The 18,144-nt window shown below is 36.8% G+C and overlaps 1 protein-coding gene across 1 annotated transcript in view; it reads left to right on the top strand.

Annotated features, from left to right (window-relative positions):
- Positions 1 to 18,144, top strand: part of STT3B (STT3 oligosaccharyltransferase complex catalytic subunit B) — a 50,730-nt gene that overhangs the window by 28,381 nt on the left and 4,205 nt on the right. The window contains exons 5-14 of the mRNA XM_083858361.1: positions 1,019 to 1,118; positions 5,587 to 5,685; positions 7,251 to 7,397; positions 9,288 to 9,336; positions 10,936 to 11,090; positions 12,754 to 12,965; positions 13,056 to 13,243; positions 13,733 to 13,904; positions 16,254 to 16,427; positions 17,386 to 17,499. Coding sequence (XP_083714487.1) covers positions 1,019 to 1,118; positions 5,587 to 5,685; positions 7,251 to 7,397; positions 9,288 to 9,336; positions 10,936 to 11,090; positions 12,754 to 12,965; positions 13,056 to 13,243; positions 13,733 to 13,904; positions 16,254 to 16,427; positions 17,386 to 17,499 — 1,410 coding nt within the window. The remainder of the gene's footprint in view (positions 1 to 1,018; positions 1,119 to 5,586; positions 5,686 to 7,250; positions 7,398 to 9,287; positions 9,337 to 10,935; positions 11,091 to 12,753; positions 12,966 to 13,055; positions 13,244 to 13,732; positions 13,905 to 16,253; positions 16,428 to 17,385; positions 17,500 to 18,144) is intronic.

The raw sequence follows: 18,144 nt of genomic DNA on the forward strand, positions 1-18,144 counted from the left end.
AATTTGGGTTTCTTTTTGGATTCTAGGGCTTTAAAAATAGCTACATGAATCTAAACCCTAAAGTACAATTAAAGTGAAAACCACATTAGCTACTGCATGCTAAAAAAGATCTGGGGTAGGCATGGTGCATAATGGGGGAAGTCTAGACTGTAATTTGACAAGAGGATGTGTTAAAATATGAATTGTCTAGTCAATATGAGCCCTTCTAAATATGTCAGAAATTTAGATGACACATTATAATGATAACTCATTAAATCCTTACCTAAACCAGCAATCAGTGATCTGTTAATGACACTGTAGTGTTTCAGTTCTAAGTACAGCATAGCAGTCCTTCCCAACAGCTCATATTGCCACAGGTTTGCAATGTCTGTAATATTGTTTGTATCATTCCACAGTTCTCAGTCCTGCTTTCATCTGCATCCGTGCTCTTCATTTTGTTTATTTCCTTACACTGCAGCCTGCATTGGCTGCTCTATTCCCAGAGTTCTGCTCCATGAGGTGTACCTTGCTCCCTTTCCCTTCTCTACTTGGAGATAACATTCCCTGTCCTTGGCAGAAAGTGCGTGGTGCTAAATTTGTCAAAAGAAAGTTTAGGATCCTATGTGAGATCCCAGAATATCCTGAGTTGGAAGGAACCCACAAAGATCATCAAAGTCCAACTCAAGACCTGACAGATCTACTACTGCCTTATGTTGCAGCCTTCACCATTGGGAAAAGCCTCCAGCATCACATTCTCATTTGCCAGTATGACCAGATGAGTTTGGAAGGAGGAGATCCAGGAAGGGTAGCCTAGGAAATCCATCAGCTCATTTCAAACACCTCTGATATTTGGGCTTTTTTTGGGTTTTTTCTTTTATAATACATATTGAGAAGGATTCTGGTGGTATTAGTAGTAGTTCTGAGTGCTCATGTTGGTGGGCTTTGTGTTTTCTTGTCAGACCATCAAGATGTCCAGCATGGGCTGTCCTAAGAATTTGCAGATATTTTCAGATCTAATTTCCTGTTCTATTTGTTGTAGGTCTCTGCATGGGGTGGTTATGTTTTCATCATCAATCTTATTCCACTGCATGTGTTTGTTCTGTTGCTGATGCAGAGATACAGCAGGAGGGTCTACATTGGTAAGTTCTGTTCATTGCAAAGTCATTCTCAAATACTTAATCATGAGATACAAAATTGTTGTAGTAATGTGTTTTGTATCAAGTGGGTGTAATGTGCATATCAGATTGAGTTGCTTTAATTTGAGTACTGATTATAGTCAGTTATTTTCTACAACATGGAAATAAGGAGTTGAAACATACACTTCCAAAATTTCATATATGTAGGTGCTAATTAATTTTTTCCTTTCTAGTGCGCGTGAAAGAAAAATAGGTGGTTTGATGTAAAAGAACCCTGTTAATATCTTTTAAATATTCATTACATGTGTGCCTTTAAATTTTTTTTTCATTCTATAAAACAATTGGTATTTTTAAAAGTTACACAGTTACACAGCAGAAGTTATGCAAGCATATAGATAAAGACATAGGAAATTTTAAGCAGCCGTGTAACTTTTAGATCACTGAGACAAGGCGTGCATAGTAAGAGTCTGTCCACTCCATGGGAATCCTTAAAATTTTATTGGATTAATTGGTCAGCCTTCCTTCCAGTTTCAGGCATGTGTGAATAGGGATCCTGGGAGCCTAACTTTATTATTGATTTGCCTGACATTTAAATACTGTGTAAACTGTTTTTACTGACACTTTACCAATAAAATCAGTTGGCCATGATGTAGGTATGTGAATGGAATAATTAGTAAGCAATTCAGGTATTCAGAGATTTAAAAGTTAGCTGGAACATTTTTTATGTGAAGCCTTTACGATAGGTAGGTGGAGAACATAATGTGAGCTGAAGCATAATCATGAGGAGTTTCATATTTGTAAATATATTTCATTCCTCATTTTAATACTGTTTTATCGTTGTGTTTTTAATTATTTTAATGCTTTTCTTAGTCCCTGCTAAAGACATTACTTTATGTATGTATGAACCATTATATACCACAATAATTGCTCAATTTACTCAAATTCAGTTTTGAATTTTGTTATCAAAACTATAAATATTGCTTCCATACTTCTTTGTTGCCCTATGTAATTGAGAATTGGAAATTCATTAAAATTAAAAAAGAGAGAGAGAAAAAGCTCTAACCCATCTTTAATTTTTAATGTTAGTATTACTTAACTTCTTCATTAACTACTTCTTCCTAACTTAAGGGAAAAGTAATTTATCTTGTTTTCCTTTTTAAATTGTTTTATTGAATATTTTCTTTTTCTGATTTCTGTGAATTAGGCAAGAGAAAATTAAATAAACTAATTATAAAATCCTGAAGCAATATGGTAGCCAGAAACAATAAAGAATAAGTGTTCTTGCTTTTTCAGCTTTAAATTAACTAGTCTTTGAACTCATATGGGGAAAATACTATTGCATGTTCATAGGAATTAAAGGGTTTGGCAGATGTTTGTTTTGCAAATAGCTACAGTATTTTGAGATGTTATTGCCCTTTAGCAGTGAGGGATATGTGCTGCCATGGAGTTGTCAGAATGAAAATGTGATCACTGCTCTGCTGTTTCATTGCAACTGCCGTCTTAATTTAAGCTTTCATGGGAAGCCCTAGGAGAAGTCTGTACATCTCATATTACTGTATCATTTCTAGGTTTGTTTAACAGGATGTTTCTGTAAAACAGGTAAGAACGTTCAAGCACTTCTCAAAGGAGATTCAAGTGTGCTTCAACTCCAAACTATTCATATGGAGGGAAGAGCTTACAAAAGCTCCTTGAAACAGGGAGAGTAAAGATATTTGGAGAGTTTGTTGCAATTGTTACCATGCCTGTAGCAGTCACATAATTCTTAAAAAATTAACCATGTGTGGCTAAAACTTTTGAAAACTATTGTCAGCTGACAATAGCTAGTAAAATCTGCATTCTTTTTACTATTATGGAGAATTTTGGGGGTTATAATCTCTAGATCAGTTGTTTAAATTTATTTCAAGCTAGCATGAACCATTTTATAAAGGCTGTGTTAAGTTTAATCCAACATAACATAAATGTAGAGAACAATATTTGACAGAACCAAATTTTTAAAAATAGTCATGGTTTCCTGGTATATATTTTTCATGAGAGTGTTTATACACCTAGGAAAAGGTTAATGGCACATGACTGATGTATCTGGGAGTGCAATTCAGAATCATGTAATGAGTGAAAATTTCCAGAATGTGAAGGGTTTGCCAATTTTAAAATATTTTAGGGCTGGAAGGCAGATAACTTTATTAGCCAGATAGCTTCTGACCCATTTGGCATCAATAGTGATGATGCTCCCTCCATTTGAAAGCTCAAGCTGTGCTTTTATTTTTTCATCTTGACAATGGCCAGTGCTTTCATTCAGATCCTCTAGTTTAATCATTATGAACAAGTGCTTACAATTCCAGTGTATTATCAGAGAGGTGAATGAATAACCTCTTTATTCAGATACAACAACCATTGATACTATTTTCTATTGTTGTAGTCTCTGTTTAGTTTCTCATATGTTTAAAAAATAATTGGTTTTACACTTGTGAGGATATAGATTTCTATTATGTTTGCACACTTCAATTCTGTAGTTTTTCATACACTTTTTTAGGTTCTGTATAATTATCAGAATATTTAATGAAACATTTGAGGATCTTCCAGAATTTAAAACTTCATTTCAGTAATTCCTTGTTATGTCTTGGGTTTTATCATTCAAAATGTGAACAGGCATATATTTCTATCAACTATTTCAGTATTCTAAAATTTCTAATTGAGTGTTTATTTCTGGTGATGGTGATGAAAGTGTATGGCCAATATATGATTATACACTCTGGAGAAGCTTTTCAGTAGGTCTTTACTGTATTTGTGTGGTGTACTGCAAATTATATTCTTTGTAAAATGACTTTACCCACAGTAGGAGAGAATGGTCTTGTTCTGGAGTTGGTCAAAGTTACAACCATAAGAACAACATGCAGGAATCAAAATTAACTTCTTGTTTTTGCAAAGGCTATGCAAACTGTAGAATATAAAGGAACATGGAAAGTTTGTGATAATTTATCATTCTGCTGTTTCTAAGTTCCTAGAAAAATTGTCATATTGCGTAAAATACCTTTTTAATCTTTTCAGTACCAGTCAGTATGGAGCTTTTTGAAAGAAGTGGGAGTAAAGGGTTGGGGGCAGTGCACATAGAAAATATAGTACTTGTAGGACTGGACTTAAAAATTACGATTTACAGTAGTCTAACAAATGTGAAATATAGTGATTTATGCCAATCATTGAACTTCCACAGGATGGCAGTGTTGTAACAGTTGCTTGGTACAGTAAATGATTTATGTTGTAGTGAATTCTTCAAAAATTGAGCTTCCTACAGGAAAAATGCATTTCAGTGACCTAAGAGGGCATAGATGAGTAGCTAGGCCAAGCTGTGCAATGCAGGTGCTTGAAGGAATAAACCGAGTGCTTGGAAATGTCATCCCTGACACTTCTGACTGGTTTGGAGCTCAGACAGTGCCCTGGGAGCATAATCCCTCAGCCAGACCACATAGGTGCTATGGAGACAACTGCTCAGTGATGCACTCCCCAGAACTGATCTCATGGAGCTTAGTAAAGGACTCTATGAGAACAGGGATCTCTTTGTAAGATCCAGGCCATCTAGAGCCAGGTAGTGGTTTAGGATTTGTAGGAGTTTAAAAATCTCACAGGTGGATTATTGTTGTTTGCCACTGAAGGAACAGAACTTCATTTGAACTTTAAGTTTTCTGGTTACTTCAGATGTAATCAGCATTGTGGCTTCTCAGATGTGATATTTTTATCTTCCCTTTCCATCTCCTCTTCACCCTGTAATTTTGAGGACCAAAACCCCCTTTGAAATAAAGTATATGACTGTTAATGCATATGCAGTAAGAATTCATATTAATAATAGTAATGTTAATTATGCTCTTGGCCTCTATTTTCTGGGGAGTTATAAATCCCCACGATTCATACAGATCTATCAATACATATGCTTAATATTAATTTTTAATTCTATTGTTCTGTTTCTTGCATTCCCTCTGTTCTTGTGCTTAAACAACAATGGTGCCTGTTTGCATTTTCTAAAGAATTAGTAGACTCTTCAATGTTTTGCTTTTTTGAGGTCTGGTCCCTTCAATTTCTTCTCATATAGAAAGCTTCCTATGTCACTTGTTGTTTGAGAGCTCTTTCCACATCCATGACTCTCAAAAACAAGATGGAAAGAGAAAAAAATTTTCAAGCTGGAGAATCTTAGGTAAATGGCTTATTTTCCTAGGAGGAGAAAAACCAGTGCAATTAGAAAGAGCAGTACTTTGCTATATCCACTAAAATTGGTTGCAATAGACACCTTTATTCTAGTCAAAGAAGAAAAAAAGTAATTAGGAGGCTGAAATATTTAGCGTAATACAGTTCTGTTTTGCTGTCATTGAAGTTAAGGGAGAAGATGGACTTCTCTTTGAAGATGGAGCCAGTGCTTTTTCCAACATGTATTAATTTTGTTCCCATCTTTCTCTTCCCCTCTCCTCACATTTTTCTCTCCTAGCATATAGCACTTTCTACATTGTGGGGTTAATATTATCGATGCAGATACCTTTTGTGGGATTTCAGCCCATTAGAACAAGTGAACACATGGCAGCTGCAGGTAAGAAAATGAAATTTCTGCATCCAACAGCCTGCTTAACACAGGAAAACCTCAAACACTTGCGCAGCTTTGTTTCCTTTTATTAGAAAAAACACAGGGTAACAAAGCAAATTATTGAAGAGGTACAATTTAGTGTCTGTTGGGAAGTTTTCCTTTCCAATTGATATATTATTTTTCACACCTCTTTTTGTGTGAGCTAATGGAGGTAAAATACCTCCCTAAGACTGGATCAATTAGCATTCTGACAAGCACTTACTTTACACATTGATAATCGCTGAAGGTTTGCAATGCAATGTTGCCTTCACTGTACAAATACAATGTTGTCTTCATTATACAATTGAAACATTCCTTATTGGTAACACAGTTTTTACTGGGCAGTTGGGTTTTAGAGTTTACAGTCTTCTGTAATTTTTCAAAGCAGGTTAAATACAAATTATTTAAGTTACTAATCAGGAGGGTGATTTTAAATAACTGATTTCAATCTTATTTGGGTTGGGGTTTTTTTTTATTTATTTCTTTATGTTGATTTTTGAGTAGTTTTTGGCAGTCAGACATCTTGATTTCTTGACAGCAATAACCTCTGCTAACATTGAGTTTAACTGCGTGCACTGTTTGTGTGATATAGTTCAATTTGTTAGATTTCCCAGGTTTTTTTCTCACATTTAGTCACTTACCAAAATGTATTTGGGACAGTGATGGGACAATCATTAAAATTTAACACAAAAGTACTTTCAAAATGGAGACTTGCAACAATCTGAATGTAGAGGAAAAAGAAAAAAAAATTACCAAGCCATATTTGGATTCTGAAGAATTTTACATTTTTTTAGTGAATAGAATTTTTGGGTTTCTCTAGGAGTTCAGAACTACTGAATTTCATTGTGTATCTTGAATTCTTTTTTAATTTGAAGAAAGACTATACACCTTCATTTTATTTTATTCCTCTGCTAGCCAGCATTGAATTTTCACATTTGAAAGGATTCATCAGTGGATTGATCTGATTATATACCATGAAATGAGCAATACCTGAAATACCATGTTCGGGTTCTGGGTTTAATGTTAAACTCTGAACAGCCTTTTTAAAGGCGTCAGGTGCTTCACCAGTGAATTCTGGTGTTTCAACACTAACTTTATATAATTCAGTTGACTTAAAACTTATTTGGTTTGGTTTTTTCTTTCATTAATTCCTCCTGTTTTATTCAGTAACTTAGTTTGTGTGTATTTCTGCATTAGCATTGTGTGTAGCCTGAAGTCTGTCTCTTAATTTTTCACCACATCTAGTTGGGTGTGTTAACCTGCATTCTTGCCATAATCAATGCAATCTGGTTTTCAGATGCCTCTCTCCTTTAGAATATTTTATCTCACCGGAAGTTTCTGTTTTTGCAAGAAAGTGTTACCCTTATTAAGTATTAAAGGTTACTTGTCAGAAGGTGATACTATACCAGTTTCAAGATGTTAGGGTGTGCCGTATGTTTCTTTTTCCAATTCAAATATAGGCAAATATGCTGGTTGCTTTAACAGTTGTACTGCTTTTGAGCATTTAAACAAGAACTTTCCTCTTTCCATAGGTGTTTTTGCACTGCTGCAGGCTTATGCATTTTTGCAGTATCTGAGAGACAGATTAACAAAGCAAGAATTTCAGACATTGTTCTTCTTGGGCGTCTCACTAGCTGCTGGTACTGTATTCCTGAGTGTCATCTATTTGACATACACAGGTAAATAAATGTGAAACTCATTTACCTTTATAGCTTGTAAGCCAGATGATTGACATTTGGCTTCACCTAAGATAGTTGTTTCCACATTTTGAACTATTTAATAGCAGATTTATTTTTGTTACTTACACAGTATCATTACTCCAAAAGAATTCTTAGCATCTCTGTTTGTTTCAAAGTCTTCTAAAACATGGTGGTTTGATTTACTTTTTCATGCATAAGTTAGTAAAGTTTTCAGACTGGCATGTCGAACCAAAATTGGCTTCTAATCTCAGCATGTATTCTGTTGCAGTTCTTGGGAGGTGTTGATTTCATTTTCTGAAATTCACTGATCAGTATTCCTGCTTCATCAGCTGGGACAGGCCTTGTTCCCTCAGCTTCTGACAGGCTGTGCAATTTGGGCCCCTGACCACTTCACAGCACTCTGATCTCTCTCAATTTTCTTAGTAGTCCTCTTGCAGAAGAGGGTGCCCACATCTGGACCTTTTATCCCAGGTGCAGCATCTGGAAGAATGAGCTTCAGGTTTTAGACTGAAGTCCTGCTTGCCACAAGGCATGTCAGCCACTCCTTTCAATTTAGCACAGTTCCTTTTGGCCTCTGGGTTATTTTTACTTTCTATGAACCACCAGCTGGACCCTGATCCACTGTGTACTACCTTGAGCCTGTCAGGACAGCCAGTTTCCAACCAGTCAAATGGTCCATTTGTCCTGTCCATTCTTCTTCAGCTATAAATGAGCAGTGAGGAAAACATTTATCAGTGTGTCTCAGGAGGCTGTGTTCCATGGTCTTTTCAGCAGCGCAGGTTACTGCCCTGTAGGTTCCTGTATGCCTAGAGATGCAGCAGTAGCCAGTTCCCAGGCACTGGGCACCCTTGTCACCCAGGTGAAGATGGTGGGTAGCTCTCACGTTGGCCAAGTCTTCCAGTGCCCTCAGGTGAAGGCTGTCTACGTCCAGAGAAGATCAGAACCAGTAGTTCCTTGTGTGCTGACAGTTCCTTCTTCCTTTGCACGCACTGGATTGGGAGCAATTTCTTCATTTGAAGACTGAAGGGAAAATGTATTAAAACATTAACCACAATATTTAAATGTCTAAATTAGATACTAAACTAAACCCTTCCATCAGATTATACTAATTTTGAATGTAAGATAGAGGGAAGACTTATTGAGTCATGCACAAAGACTTGGTTAATAATGAAAGGATTTAACCTTCTCTTATTTCTCCTTGTCTGTATCTGTCTTCAGGAGGAGCAGAAACAGTTGCAAAGAAAGTGGAAATAAAAATTTAAGAATCACCTAATAACTTCTAATAATTTTATCTTTCACCTAATAATTGTACTGTTTCTTTTCATCTTTTCATATTCAACTTATCTAAAAGCCTTGTTTTATAAAATAATATGTAAACCTTATCAGCATGTCTAATTGGAGCTTTTATATTCCATGCCACAAATAGAATCAAGAGAAAAAAAAGTGTTTCATTCAGTGTTTGTGTTTTGGCTATAGAGTGTTCCCAGTTTCCTGCTGACATTTCAGAAAAATGAAGTAGTTTCTTATCAATTATGTCTTCTTTTTCTCATACTCCTTCACAGAGTATAGTTTGCTATCTGTCATATTATTTGAGTATTGCATTGCTTTGACTTTTAGAAGTGTGCGTGTCTCAATACTCAGATTGTACTTAACAAGTACAGTGTGATCCTGTAAGTGTGTTCCAAAACCAGCTTCCTTCATGGTTGGTAGATTTTATAGCCTGCCTAATGTAGTAGGTATGGTTCACATATATTACAAGTTCAATGAAAATTTCTTTGGGTTTGTATTATAACTTGAGGGAGTAGAAAAATTATTGCATTTAAAAACCTAGGCAGCAAAAAGATTTTTCTTCCTTCTTCTCTTTTTCAGGTTATATTGCTCCTTGGAGTGGTAGATTTTATTCGTTGTGGGACACTGGGTAAGTAAGGATTTAAGATTAGATATTGGTAGCATTTTACTTAAAACTAATAATCATTTACTCTCCTCATCCCCAAATCCATTTAGTATTTCAGTCAAGGAGAATCAGTTATCTAAAGAGAGTATTTGTAGTAGCTGTTTCATGATCTTTACAACCATTTCACTAATTTGACTATGAAATTTCTTGCTTCTTTGCAAGTCTTTGCATATGTGATAGTATGTTTTTTCTGTATGAAACTGTAGTGTGTATGTCAGCATAAAATAACTGAAAGCTGTGCCAACACTTGAGTACACATTTAAAAATTACTAAGAGCCTTAGACTGTTTTCATTGTGCAGTGTTGCATGAAATCACAAAAAGGTTGCACATATGATCTTGCACGTTGCCTCTATATTAGGTTCATACATCTGTTTTGTATATACAGATGTCTACTCTGAACAATTGTTTTATTAATGTGTGTTTTCACAGGTAAAAATCTTGTTAATCTTTTGTTTTAGTTAACCTTTGAAAATACTTTGTTGGATTCTTTAGTCAGCACAGAGAAAAGGAATAAAATGGGAAGTATTTTTCTCAGATAAATATTTTAACGTGAAATTCAGTTGGTATATTTGTTTTTTTAAGATTTAAAGCAAGGATAGAAGAACTTCAAACTTTGCACAGTTCAGACTTTTTTTCAGGCTCCAAAATTCAACTTATACAGGATTCTGTCCCAGTGCTATAATAAATAGAGTAGAACAGATGTCAGTAGAGAAGCCTCAGATTTACTTGAGGAATATATAGATGTTGTTCTTTGCCTGTCTATATATATAGATATAGATATATATATATATAGACACACACAGCGTTAAACTTTTGAGGGCTTGTCTACATTAGAAAAACATATTGTGTTAAAACACACAATACAGTTTTGAATGAGAATTAGATCTCAGTGAAGAAAAGGACATATGTTTGATACCTCACCATTCAATCATGGTAGCACCCTAGATTAGGTCCATATGTATAGTTTGTCTGTATATAGAGCGGAGTTTTGTCCTTGTCTGCACTGAGTGTTTGACACGTTGTTTAGATGACATGTGTTTCCGAGTGTAGACAAGGCCTGATTTTTTTTTCAGCATCTGAAAGAATATGGGTGCACCAGTAACTGATCTGGTACTTAATACTGTAACTGTCTTTACTAAGAAAATTAAGATACTCTGTGTAGAGGTTTTGAAATACAATATTGAACTTTTAGGAGATTTACTTGCATTGATGATTCTCTTCAAAAATGTAGTAAAGGGGCTTCCATAGCTGTGTGTTTTCATTTTGGTGAATTTGGCTTCATATTTAGCTGTAAACAAATGAAGCATCCATAATTTTCATTGTCTTAATTAGTATGGAAATAATTGTTGTTTTAAATAACTATACACCAAATGCTTCTTAGATACAGTAAAGCCTAGGGAGCTCTTTGGTATAAGAGTTTCATCAGATTTCTGGTGATTAAGGTACTTACCATTTAAAATTGAAATGCTTCCTTTGAGATTAATTTCAGAATTCCTAATGTTTACAAGTTTTAATAATTTTATCTTTTCAAAATAATTTGAACTGAATTTTTTTTAAAAAAGGTATGCGAAAATTCACATCCCGATCATTGCCTCTGTGTCTGAGCATCAGCCTACAACATGGGTTTCCTTCTTTTTTGATCTGCATATTCTCGTGTGTACTTTCCCAGCAGGGCTGTGGTTCTGTATCAAAAACATCAATGATGAAAGAGTCTTTGGTAAGAGAAAATATTTTAAAATTACTTTGAAAAAGTTTGCCGTCAACTTGATTTTACTTTGGTTTTGTTTGCTCAAAGCCAATATGTGGCTTGTTCTAAAATATGGTTTAAAAGTGATGTATTTAAAGGTGATTGCTGGGTGTAGGCAACTCTTAATAGTCATTATAACAGTATAAAAGTGCAGAGGTTGCTGAAATGGTGATGGAGTGTAGTCAGGTGGTGTGATGCAGGCATTTGTTGTGTTCAGTTCTGCAGCTGGAGTTGCATGTTCTGGCGGCATATGGTTCCACAGTACAGGTCAGCCAGGAGAACAGCTCAGTGCAAATGCAGGGTCCCCCTACTCTGGGTAGCTGACACTCATCCCATCACAAATAATTCAAAATGCCTTTGCTTTCCAGGTTTTCTGCTATTTTAGTGGACAGAATCACTTGTTTTGGAACAAGTGCTAGATAAGGCACGAGCCAGACTGGAAGTGTGGAGTCTCCCTGTGTCAGCAACAACTTCTTTTTTTGTGCAAAGCTGTATTGTGAAAGCCAGCTTCTGATTTTGAATAAGGCTTGTAAGCAATTGTAAGCCATATGGAGGAGTGAAGATCACTCAGGTCTTGGACTTTTACAGTGATGGGAGGCTCCAGGCTAATACAGCTGCCTCTTAAGCTACCTAAGATGTGTGTGGGCAGTAGAAATGTTTACTCTGAGGTAGTCTGTGCTATTTGCCTTACAATCAATGTTTGTCAAGACCAGGGCTGGGCAACTTGCTTTCAGCCTCCTACTGAAGGCAGCACCTTCCATTTAACACAGCATAAAGAGACCTATGAGTAAGGATGGAAAGCCATACTGCCTCACCACAATGTAGAAAATATTTACATGATGTAATCTGATAAATCAGTGTCTCTTGATCTCTGTGGCAAATCTATCACAAGAGAATATTGTTAAACTGTAACAAACAAGGAGTCCACCACAAGGAAACCACTATTGGATATTCCCAATCAGTGTATACAGGATTGTTTGGGGTGGGTTTTTTTTTTCTTTCCAATAAATGTATTCTTAATATTTTTTAGTCTTCTGAAAATCTTGGTTTATGCTTTGTGGAAGACAAAGTAGAGGTAATACTGCTCAGGAATACTTCCTTGAGAATAGGATTCACATCATGTTATTCATCTGTATAGAATTATAATGTAGACAAGCCCCCAATTTGTCCACAGATACCTCTAACTTTAATCAAAATTTAATATTTACATGAAATTGTAACACTTCCTTTTGCTCTTTCAGTTCTAATAACATGTTTGGTCTAGAGCTGTTTGATTTTTTTAATCAAATGAAGTTACCTATTATTCCAGTAGTATTGTTGGTGTGTAATATTAAATATCACTAATAATGTATCTTCTGACCCATTACTAATGAATATTGAAAATGGGGTTGTGTTATTGTTAACAGTTGTCGAGATGAATCTCAGGAAGGGTTTGAGGCTTCAAAGGGATAAATGTTAATTCAGCTGTATGTCTGTAAATTAAAAAGCAATGAAATGCAAGATGCACACTCAAGCCTTTATGCACACAGATGCTCAACCCACTTCCAGAAGTAGTTTTATGGAGAGCATGTACGTGTGCAGTCAGAGTGAGTGTTATTTTCTAAGTGTCACCATCAGATGTGTTTCCTTGCAGTTGCTCTGTATGCAATCAGTGCTGTTTACTTTGCTGGAGTGATGGTTCGCCTGATGCTCACTTTGACTCCAGTGGTCTGTATGCTGTCAGCAATTGCTTTCTCCAATGTCTTTGAGCGTTATTTGGGTGATGATATGAAGAGGGAAAATCCACCAATAGAAGACAGTAGTGATGAGGATGACAAAAGGAACCCTGGCAACCTGTATGATAAGGTGAGGGGAGGAAGCAAGAGTTAGAAAACTTGGATTCCAGTGTCAAGGATGATAGAAGTTGCCATAACAGGTACACTTGTGTTTGTTTAGGCAGGCAAAGTGAGGAAACATGTGTCTGAGCAGGAAAAAACAGAAGAAGGGCTGGGTCCCAATATCAAAAACATTGTGACCATGCTGATGCTGATGTTGTTGATGATGTTTGCTGTTCACTGTACCTGGGTAACCAGCAATGCATATTCCAGCCCCAGCGTGGTTCTCGCCTCTTATAACCATGATGGGTAAGTAAGGTCTATAGGCTGAAGTGATTAAAGGACAAAAGCCTTTTTTACTGCCATTGCATTAGCAATTTGTTTTGCTACCTTTAAATCACTCATTATTATACAAAGGAATTGTGACCTGAATAAAAAATTATTCATACTCTAATTTTCAAAAAGATATATTTTCTGAAATACTTAATGAAATATATAAAAATAATCCTACCCAAAGCCAATAAAAGTGATGGTTAAAAAAAAGCCTTGGAGTCAAGTAGGAAAACTTGTTTAAGAATATACATTTGACTGGAAATGCATTTAGTCATGTCTTCAAAAGCAGTTCAGCTTCTGAACGTTCAGCTGTCAGAGAGTTCAAACTTAGGACTGCTGGTGACAAAATCCTCAAAGGGAGCTGAACTCATAAGAAAACCCTTATTTGTGAGCCCAGAGTTATCATGTGCAGTTAATTTGTTGGTAGGATTTGTACAGATGCAAATAAAACGACCTGTTTTCCAGCACTCGGAACATCCTGGATGACTTCAGAGAAGCCTATTACTGGCTAAGACAGAACACGGACGAGCACGCCAGAGTGATGTCCTGGTGGGATTATGGGTATCAGATAGCAGGAATGGCCAACCGGACAACCCTGGTTGATAACAACACTTGGAACAACAGCCACATCGCCTTGGTAAGGCTGGCAGGTTTCTGTGCAGCAGAAACACCAAAATGTTCACACTGCAGTCCAGTATGAAGTTGTAGATGTCTTTTAGGGTGATTGATATTAAGGAGAAGTTGCATAGAGTGAGAAACACAAACGTGGAAGGAACATGTTTTTTTCATTTGCAAAAACTCAAGTCTAGGGATCAATTTTGCTTCAGAGTTTTCATTTTGTTTACTTGAAGCTTCCAAAACCTCACTTACACTTCAGTTTCTCTCCTTTTCTTTGGGGGAGGATAGACAAAACCTAAGGTAATCATTCCCCTTGGGATTAATGCTGTAACAGCTGGTACCACTGCATTACTGCCTATCAAAGCTAAGATCCTTGCATTTCAGAAGTGTCACGGCTGAGAGGATTTTTGAAGGGCATGTGGAAACTGACCACATGACTTGACAAATTTTCATACATCTGGGAAATCACAGGAAGTGATTATTTATGACTAGCTGTGGATGTGTAGCAGAGTTAATGCAATTCTGTCTTCTCAAATTTTCAGATAGACAGAATGTCTGCACCACTATTTTCTTTCAGTTCTGAAGAGTTTAAGCTTTGTACATGTGCTTAAGGCAGGGTGTTAGCATTGCCTGTGGTTACAGGGCAGCACCTTGGGCAACTTGCGCTGTGCAGGTGACTCATCATCAATCACATTTCTTCCCAGAACGTTTTGCTACAAGGGCAGAATGGGGAAAGGGCTCAAGAAATTAGGATAGTTAGGATAGTTTCTTGAGTTCTTTCTCTTTTGTGTCAGTAGTGAGTACAGCTGTTGGACCAGGTCTGCCAAAAAGCAGTGTACAAAACCAACAAATTAACAAAGCTGTGCTTTGAACAAAGTCCAAAAAATGTATATTGGGGAAGAGGGATCACACATCCACACTTTTTACAGAGCAGGAAACTCACATTCAGCTAGAAGGAAGCTTGGAAAATTGTACTGATGGTGTTAATATCAGTCTAATGTCACTCAACATACATTGCCACGTACTCTGATGCACTTCTAATTTAGTTGTTGACCTGACAGCATTGATGTGTTTTAATGCACACTCAGCTCTGATATCTCAGTGTGCCTCCCTCTGCTACAAGAGGTAGAAATGCAGATATTGCATCCAAACTGAGTTTCTTGCAGGACAAGGTGCATCCATGTCAATAGAGACTGTGCAAGTCACCTGTGTTGCCTAAGGACAGTTACCACACACATTGCAGCAACTGGCAATAATGGCTTTCAATAAAGAATTCTCTTGAGTATGACTGCTGCATTGTCAAGTTCCATTTTGGAATGAAGACTCCATAAAGGGGGACCCAAGCAATAAATGTGTGTTGTGGCCGATACCTGCACTTGTGCTGTAAACGAGGCATGCCCTGGAGATGTGTCCAGATGATTTTCTCCTGCACAGAGATGGAAATCTGGCAAATAATTTCACATTAATTAAGATAATGGCCAAGAAGCTGAGGTTCTTGGTCTTTTGACAGCTTGCTACCTAAGCTTAGTGCTCCCTAATTACATTCTTAGCTGAATGTTACCAAGTCAGATGCAATATTATCTATATCATAGTTAGTCCCTTAGACTACAGCAATACCTTACTATGCTTTAAGTACAAGAGCTTCCAGAGCAAACAAAACTGCTGAACTGCATGCCAGTTGCTGACCAAATTCTTTTAAGTATGGGAAGTGACCAGGATACAAGAGGTGCTGGATACAGCTCTAAACCATTTTATTCTGACATTTTCTCTGTGTAGATTTACCTTGAATTCAGTGCTGGGGGTGCCTGTATGCACTTGTATGCCTTCATTAGTGCAGTGCACAATGGCTGCTTCATTAATGAAGGACAGAGCTCAAGGAAAAAAAAATTCAAATAATTTGTACACCTTGGGCTGTATCTAAAGCTTTGAAAATAATTCGTAATTAGTTATTTTCTGCAACACTTAGGCTTTTGGTAATACAGTTACAACTTGAAAAATACGTAGCTGCCACAAAAGGCAAACCCTTGTTGCTACATTTCATACTCAAAACACTCCTTTCAACAGGCAGCACTCCTCTTAAAGAGGAGAAAATAATTTAGGTTGGGCTTTTGAATTTCTCAATATTCACAATGGGTTTCCTTTATCTGGAATGAAAATGTTGGCTTTAGTAGAGTGACCAGTTTCCAGCCTGCAACCACAGGCTGGAAGGAAACACAGTGGGGTCACCTGGTCCAACCTCCCTGCTCAAGCAGGGCCATCCTAGAGCACATGGCACAGGATTCCTGGGCTTTGGTCTGGCTGTACTGATCTGTGGAACTGTTCAATTGGCAGCTATGCAAAAGCTAAAGATATTTTTGCAACGATACAGGTGGGAAAAGCAATGTCATCGAATGAGTCTGCAGCATATGAGATCATGAGAAGCCTGGATGTGGATTATGTTTTGATTATTTTTGGTGGTGTGATTGGCTACTCTGGTGATGATATTAATAAGTTCTTGTGGATGGTGAGAATAGCAGAGGGGGAACATCCCAAAGATATACGGGTAAGTGGGACTTCTACTTTTGCTTTTTTTAAAAAACCCTTTTATTTATGTTATCACTTGTCTGGGAGTGGTCACTAGAGTGGATGGAAATCTCTATTTTATTGCCGTTTTATTTGAAACATGTGCTGGAGTTGTTTTTCTAGAATAGGAGTGCAGTGTCCTCTAGCCCAGTTTCTTTCAATGCTTTTGCTTCTGAAAGGTCAGTGGCCTCAAAAGGTTTTCACGTTTTTGCATGATACTAAAAGTAGGATTTTTTTCAGCAAATCTTGTCTGTCTCTGTGCATCATCACATGCTTGAACAAAAGTAGGAGCGTTCAGACTGTTTGAAGAAATTTGTAATGCTGTTTAAACTCTGTAATAGTAGGAGACAAGTGAAAGTGTTAATATTGACTCATGTACAGTTTAAGCTGTTCAAACACCTCTGAGATTGCAGAAGTCTGTAGTAACATTTTCTTAAGCCTAACAAAAACTCCTAGATATTGAGCACAGGCTTAAGGGAGTAGCCCATGTGCGTACTTTCATCTTGTACTTGAGATGAAAATGGCAGAAATTTTTGGTTTAAACACAGAGAATATATGAACTTTACAGTGACACTGCAAATCTCGTATCAACAATACAATATTTGTTACCTTTCTGAAGAATAGATGCCTAACTAAATTTTACAGTTAGAGGTAACTTTTCCAGAACCACTTACAGTGATGTGACTAAACTTTTAACAGTGTAAAAGTACAGATTTAGGAAAACTGGTCCACTGGGGTCTGGGTTACAAGCAGGTAGTTTGCAACTATTTCACCTTTAATGAGCACCATCTCTTTCATTTTAAGGTTACCTTAAATCAGCTTTTAAACTCTAATAGCCAGATGAGATTCTTAGGGGTCTTCTTGTGGGGAAAGGAATGAGAAATTCCCTTAAGATTTTATTTTGCATTGACTCTTTTTATCTTCTTTTCTTTTTAAAGGAAAGTGATTACTTTACCCCTCAGGGAGAATTCCGGGTAGACAAGGCAGGCTCTCCAACTTTGCTGAACTGCCTCATGTATAAAATGTCCTATTATAGATTTGGAGAGATGCAGGTTAGTGCTACAACTTATTCTGAATTATAACTGAAGTGTAAGAAAACAAGTGCTATTTTGATGTACGTTCTATCTTTTAAATTAAGTATTGCTTGTTATAGCAGAATCTGCAGTATGAGTGAGCTTTACAAATGGAAACACATCTGGTCATGGTCTGCTGTTTATAACCTTTAGCAAAAAGTATTTCTGCTGTTAACCCACACTTGTACTTCATTTTTTGGTGTTCTTCACATTGCCCCAGATGAGTATCTTGATTGCACTGTGCTGTGTGCTCACTAAAGCATCAACTGTAACATTGTGGAGAGCTTTAGATGTGTCTGTTGTAATAGCAACACACAAGTGGAACTACTGACTGTTTAATGTCTGTCAGAAACTACATGATTTCCATCCAGGTCACATCAGTGTATAAAACCACACTGTATATTAAGGGCAGCAGTTGTCACTCCCCTTTGGGAGCACCAAACACATGGATGGAGCTAAAGCTGTTTGGTTTTTTTCCTTTTCTTCCCTTGTTGCCCCCACCAGGGACCCTTCCTTCTGATGTATTAATACAAGAATCCTTTTTTCAGTTGATTTTACTTGTAACACAGCAGGGCCAAATTTAACTGATAATTGTGAACTACTTCTGGATTATACGGAAAACTG

This window comes from Zosterops lateralis (assembly GCF_965231275.1).
Source record: "Zosterops lateralis genome assembly, chromosome: 1".
NCBI classification, from domain to species: domain Eukaryota; kingdom Metazoa; phylum Chordata; class Aves; order Passeriformes; family Zosteropidae; genus Zosterops; species Zosterops lateralis.